Source organism: Electrona antarctica (assembly GCF_951216825.1).
Source record: "Electrona antarctica genome assembly, chromosome: 15".
Lineage (NCBI taxonomy): Eukaryota > Metazoa > Chordata > Actinopteri > Myctophiformes > Myctophidae > Electrona > Electrona antarctica.
In genome coordinates this window covers 26,616,508-26,623,530 of record NC_136796.1, presented here as the reverse complement: position 1 = coordinate 26,623,530, position 7,023 = coordinate 26,616,508, and the positions used below count along the sequence as shown (strand labels likewise).

The 7,023-nt window shown below is 42.1% G+C and overlaps 1 protein-coding gene across 1 annotated transcript; it reads left to right on the top strand.

Annotated features, from left to right (window-relative positions):
• Positions 1–454: 454 nt before the first annotated feature.
• tekt2 (tektin 2 (testicular)) lies at positions 455–5,955 on the top strand (the record flags this gene model as incomplete). Its single annotated transcript, XM_079522037.1, has 9 exons — positions 455–610; positions 1,553–1,678; positions 2,343–2,548; positions 2,940–3,083; positions 3,373–3,487; positions 3,710–3,817; positions 4,635–4,778; positions 5,316–5,395; positions 5,751–5,955. 9 exons carry the CDS (start codon positions 455–457, stop codon positions 5,953–5,955), a joined length of 1,284 nt encoding a protein of 427 aa, XP_079378163.1.
• Between the last annotated feature and the right edge of the window lie 1,068 nt (positions 5,956–7,023).

Genomic DNA, 7,023 nt, shown 5'->3' with positions numbered 1-7,023 from the left:
ATTAGAAACTGGCCCCCCTAAAATAAAGTCTGCGTTCCCTCGCCCCCATTTTCCCTTACTGTACATGTATTTTTCCCTTTTTTACTTTCTTTATACAGTATGATGATTTCTATTTTTTTTAAATAGAATGTGTATTTGTACGTAAATGTTCTGATGAATTGAAAATGGTAGACCCTGTTGTAAACAAGTCTTAGTGCTTTATCATGGTTTCGTCCACAAAGTAACAGTTTTTGTAATTGACTTTTACAAAAAGTCAATCAATCAATCAATTCATGTGGCCTATGATGTCAGTCATCTGACATTATGACTATCACGATTTCATATTTGGAATACAAAGGTGTCAGCCCGATCCGACCGCCCTTCAATACAGCTAGTAGGCTATAAGAGTACCAAGCTATGACCACCCTGCTAAATATTTATAGTTGTTCTCCTCTGTCCTAAACCCAATAGCAGGATGTCTACTATTCCTGCAAAGCCTGCTTTGCGCCACAACGTGTCAGAATGGTCTGGCAACAACCATCAGCTCTCTGCCACAGCAGAACATGAGAGGCATGTGTCAAACGAGATTCGTCAAGAAGGGAGGACTCTACGCAATGAAACCACGATTAAGGTGGGTTGACAAGGCTGCTGCTGCTGCATTGTGTGAGCAGCAAACCCACCAGATAATCCATCATTATGACAAACGCAGTATTAACAGGAGTAGACTACTCCATGTTTTGCTGGCCCTTCCATGTGATTATGTTTTATTTGGAAGTATTTTGTGTTCGCCTGTTTTTGACTGTTTTGACCCTGCCCTCTAAGTGAATACCTGATTCACCTACTGTGTAATTTATAATTGAGCTAATAATCAGTCTGCATCTGTTGAAGGCTGGAGAAAGTTTGCTGTGCTGACTGTGCTGTTTCAAACTTAAGAATCAATGGCATTATTTTTGGCACTCCTCAAAGAATTGTAGAGTTGGAAGTAAAAGGAGCTGCTTAAATGACCACTTCACCACTTTTCAACTTATCTGCATATAATTGATACTCACTAATGTTTATGATAAAATACAAATTTTTTCCCCCTACTCAGTCTTTCTCATAGGAGGGCTGTGGGCAGTTCAGAAACCCATCATCATCGTTAGGCAGATTTTTGAGTGGTCCTAGGCTCCTAGCCACTGTGTGTGCGTGCGTGCGTTGAGCAGTGTCACACACACAGAGGCCAGAGAGGAGGGCTACACACACACACACACACTCACGCACACACAGGCATACACACACAGCACCAAGCAAAAGGGGGTCAAAGCAAATTGCACAAAAATAACATTACTTTACACACTTTATACACATTCTACACACTCAATACAGTCTATATCTTGTTTTGTTTTATATTGGTGGCAGAACATTTCCCTGCACTGCATACTTGTATGAGTGAGTGACATACATCTTTTTAATCCTACATAGTCATGATTGCACAAAGCATACTGTATGTAAACTAAGGTAGTTTTCTCCTCCACATTCATCAAAACGTCTATTCCTTTCGTTGCTTAGTTTCATATCCATCTTTCTCTTGCAGACATTCTGGGATGATAGCGATACCTGTCGGAGGCTGAGTGACAGGATCTGGGATGTTGCCCGCTGGAAGGAGACTTTGGAATCATGTGCACAGGAAGTAGACAAAGAGATGGAGGCATTGACTCTGGTGAGCCCGAATGGCTAAAAGTTTGAAACCTTATATTGAGGGGGAAATTCAAATTTCAATTAAGTACCGTATGTGTGTGTACTATAAGTACAATAAGTACTGCACAGTAAAATCCCCCTTATTAATATATCAATTTGTAACTATGAGAGTGTACAGATGTCCACTGATGATTTTACTCATTTACTGTGTATACAATTGTCAATGACACAAAACTCAGTCTAGGCTCTGTCTGTCTTTGTTCACATATGTTTACTTTAAATTTAAAATGGAAGACAACTGGGCTCTGATCAGGCTGAAACATTACCCACATTTGGAGTCATACATCATAGTAGACGACGGCCCTGGTTGGCCACGTAAAGTCAGAGATTACATTTTTGAGGGGCGATAGCCTATGTCCAGCTTTTTAGTGTGCGTGTAAAGTAAACACAAACTTTGTCCTAACACTTGAACATTAAACAATGAATGGCCAGTTTTGAGTGTTTGTGTAAACACAAACATTGCGTATCACAAACATTGAAGACGAAGATGAGGACACAAATTGTGATTGGCCGGAATGAGATGATGAATTAATGATGATGTTGATGATGATGATAAGAGCGCCCCATACTTCACACGGGTGTGATTTTTATTTCACAATAGCGGTTTTGATTGTTGTTTGTGACAGTCTAAAGAGCAGACAGAACAGGCGCTGGCTTCCACAGTGATGCCTCTGGAGGTCACCGTGGAATGCTTGACCCTGAGGGAGGGTCGGCGAGGCTACGAGCTGGTCACCGATCCTGTGGCGGAGCAGCTGAAGGCAGAAAAGGGCCTGATTGAGAGAGTGCAGCAAGTTCTCCAGCAGCACATTGACAAGGCCTTTGAGCAGCTATGGTAAGAAGGTTTGTCGTGTGTGTGTGTGTGTGTGTGTGTGTGTGTGTGTGTGTGTGTGTGTGTGTGTGTGTGTGTGTGTGTGTGTGTGTGTGTGTGTGTGTGTGTGTGTGTGTGTGTGTGTGTGTGTGTGTGTGTGTGTGTGTGTGTGTGTGTGTGTGTGTGTGTGTGTGTGTGTGTGAGAGAGTGTGAGAGTGTGAGTGTGTGAGTGTGTGAGTGTGTGAGTGCTTTGGTGCATGGGTTTCTATGGATCCATCTACCAAGCTATCCCCACAACATTTAAAAACATAGAAAGGTTCCATTCAAGAGGCTCCAGTTAAATAAAGGGTTACGTTTAAATAAACATTGACAGCCACATGTTGCTCTCCTCCCAACTGCGTTTGGTTTCTCCCAGTGTTCTGCAAGAGGCACGTCACCAGATGACCGCTGATCTCCAAAACAAGATGGAGGCCTTGGACATCGATATGACATGCCTCTCCTTGACTGTGAAATCAAACTTCATCTCGCTGAAGACCAATCCGACTCGCATACCCTCAGGGTGAGCTGGAAGTGGGTTTCAAAGTGGGGGCCGTGGTCTCCAAGGAACAACAGGGGAATGGCCAATTGGAAAGGGAGGGGGGGGTCATTCATCTTTTTTTATATACTTTCAACATTAAAACGAAATGGAGGGAGAAAATGAAAATGATTCATTAATTATCCATGCACATCCTCACACAAATCATGTTTTTCATATGGCAGCCATTTTGCCATAACTTACATTATACTGTACGTGGCTTCAGACTTCAGAAGAAGAAAATATCAGCCTGTCAAAATTCATTGTATTGCAGTTCCACCACCCCACAGGAGTGGCTGCAGTTCAGCCAGTACAACGTGTCTCGGGCTGAGGAAGCCATGCAGCTTTCACAGCAGATCAGGGAAGACATGAGTCTCACCAGGGCTCAGGTACGTTTGATGACACTATGAGGCAATACTATTTGCCAGAAAAAAAAGAGTTTCCTTCAAGCTGATTGGAATTCCAGCTGGATTTATTTATGCCCCACATATTTTTTTATTTATGAAGGATACTTCAGAGAGGATTGTAAGTTAACTTAAGGAACCGTTAAGTCTGACACCCTATTACTCTTGCCTTGAGTGAGGGTGAATTCTCTTTCTTGTGTTTCGTAGCTGCAGAATGAACTGGAGACTCAGCGCAGAGCCACTGAGTTTGCCCTCCGCAAGCGTACTCACCACGAAGACCAGGCCCGTGATGAGCTGGATTGGCAATTGAGTAAAGTCAGTTATTCATGTAATTGTATTTATTTATTTATTTTTTGGGGGGGGGGCTTTTTCTGCCTTTTTTTAATAAGCCTATCTCACAAATTTCCCCGCCCCCTTAATACGCCCCCTTTCGGGGCTAGTGGTGATAGCGTGACGTCACTCCATAGACGCTACATGTTAACAGAGGTAATTTAAGAAGTCTACAACTTTTGTTTTCTCAAGGTAAGGTTTGTTCTATCTGTTCGAGCTGATTTACCATCTTGTTTGCTTCATAATAATATTGGTCTGTCACATTTTTACATTAGAAAATGTACTTAGATTCTCCAGAGAAAAAAACGTGTAAATGCTAATGTTAAATGACACCACTATTTACCGGAAGTGGGCGTGGAAAGCGGGCTGTGAGATAGGCCTATTGGTAGGTTGAAAGTAATCTGACAGGAAATGGGGAGAGAGATGGGGGGGAAGACACGCAGCAAAGGCCGTCGGGATCGGGAGTCGAACCCGCAGCACACCGTCAGGCTGGCTCAGCAGCCTAGGTGCCCAGATGGTTGAGCTAACCATATACCAGTAGATATAACATCTATTCTATCATTGTTGAGCTGTATTTTTCCTCAAGCAGGATACTCTCACCCCTTGTATCCCCAAGAGTTGATTTAATTAGACCAGTGCATCAACCTACTGTATGCATTTGTATAAGAAGCATGGGCTAGTTCATTGATTTTGGTATCATTGTCTCTCTGTGTTACTGTTGATACCAGAACAGTCAGTGGTATTGTTTAACTGGAATCAGTATTAATATCAGTATTCAGGACGTGACTATTCTATTGTTCAGACTCAGGAAGAGATCACAGAGATGGAGAGTGATATCCGTGGTCTAGATGAGGACCTCCAGGTCAAGACGGGTTCACTGAAGCTGGCTCACACCAGACTGGAGAACAGAACGATGAGACCTGGCATGGACCTGTGCAGAGACGAGGTAACCCCAGTCCCATGGCACCAAGACCTGCATGATAATGTCATAGAAACTGAAACAATTCAATGCATTTCTTCTCCAGCCTTTTTTCTCTCTCTCATTGCAGGGTTATATAAATTACAACCGTTTGTTTTTATTTTTTTCCCCCTTAGATCCTATTTCAATTAGGTAAATTCATCAACCTTAAATATCAGGAGCTACATTGAGGTCGAGCCCTCAATGGTGGAAATATTGTCACCATCAATAAAACGGGCAATTCAATGTGAAATGTGATAAAATTACCAACTAGCAGCTTGCACCGCTTAAAAATGACAAATGACGTTTATAATTGACTAATAACTTAAATTATAGATTGGTTAGTTAGTTGAGCTTGTTGCTCTCTTGATTTTATTTAGTAAATAAAAAAACATTACCTAGAAATGATTCTAAAGCCAAGAATAGCAGATCTACATCTACTCATACAGTACATGCTCACAAACCGGTGCACGACACCAGCACACTAAGTATAAATCTGGCTTTATACTTCCTGTGTTTCTCTAGGTTCAGCATGGGCTGGTTGCCGAGGTAAAGCAGCTGGAAGCCACCATCAAGGCACTGAAACAGAAGCTCTCTGAGGCTCAGTGAGTCACAGCATTGGCTTGTCTTTTGTCAAAGTGGGAATTCCCTTTTCCCTGACCATCACCTCTCCGCTCAATCTTGCATATTGCTCTATCTTTTCAATCTGATAGACACCAGTACAATTTCCACTCAGCCACCTGGACTGTTATCCTTGATTAATTGATTACATAGGATCCTTTTAGCCGTACTGTACCACGTGCTGTTTACATTTCTGACTAATAAAGTATTCAATCAATCAATTATCCTTTCCATGTTGTGACTTTTGCATCAGTCTCTATGAAAGGCTTGACTCATATGGCTAATGGCTCCAGCAAAAAAATATAATCCCTTCACTTCCCCTTCCCCACCTACCTGTAGGCATTCTCTGCAGAGGTTGGAGCTCCACCATGCTCGCATGTCCCAGGATCTGTCCCGGAAGCAGGAAGCCCTGTCTCTGGAGCAGCGTACCATGAATACCCGCGGCCGCCTCACCTTACCTGCTTTCACTGAACCGGCAGCCCCCGTGGCTCTTGTCCCACTTACCAACTCCAGTGGGAGAATCAACCTAAAGCTCCTGGCTTAACACACTGGCTTATTAGGACACTATTTTTTATATTTATGAATTGAATCAATTGATTGCATAGGGCCTAAATGGAAACAAGACTGCAGGGACTTTTCTTGCTGCTATCCCTTTTGGACTGAGTGTACCCTGTTGCTGTATATTACATTTATGTTCAATAAATTATTAAATCAGTCAATCAATTTAATGTTGTGAGCCATGCCACCGATGCTTCCCTCAACTTCATTGTTGATGCTTAATTGCTTTGATGCAATGTCTTTAACCTCTTCAAACCAAAAGATATCTCAAATGATATGTTATATATATATATATATATATATATATATATTCTCAGACCATAACATATGTTAACCCATGTTATCACGCGATCGCAGTCCTACTCACAGACTCCTCTGTGCAACTTCTATGATCAAACTCTACAAGGTAAGACTTTTTGTTTCACGCAGTTATGGCAACAATAAACAAATGTGTGCACGGTTTATGGTGTTATTTAACACAAAGTAGCGAAATCGGTAAAACACTGTGTACGGAGATGTATAGAGCCGCAGCCGCTCCGTCTCTCTCATTCAGGCTGGGCACACCTGAACTTCCATGCGTGGCCAAAAGAAGCTGTCTGCCGGCGTCTCTTCCAGATTTTTAGACAGCTGGTGGATGGAAATGAAGCTCCAAGCCTCTACCCACGCGGCAGAAAGCTTTTCCGGGAATCTGGCCGACGCGGCAATCTGCTGCGTGGGTGGAGATAATAATAAACAGATAATGATAAGATAAATAAATAATAAACTTGTATCTGTAAAAAAGAGGCTATTCAAACAAACAACCTGTCTATAATAGGCTTTACAATTCAAGTTAACATTGGTCTGTTTTGTCCATGTAAGCTGCATTGAGAAAGTCAACTAAAATGGCTATAACATTCAAGGTAATATTTGTCTGTTTTCTTCATGTAAGCTGCATTGACCATACAAATAAACTGATAAACACATTTTGGCCTGGTACCTTTGCTCCGGTGATTTTGTCTGTCTTTGTACAGAGGTCTTCATTGAACATTACCGGTCACTTAAGGTTTTCAAGTAT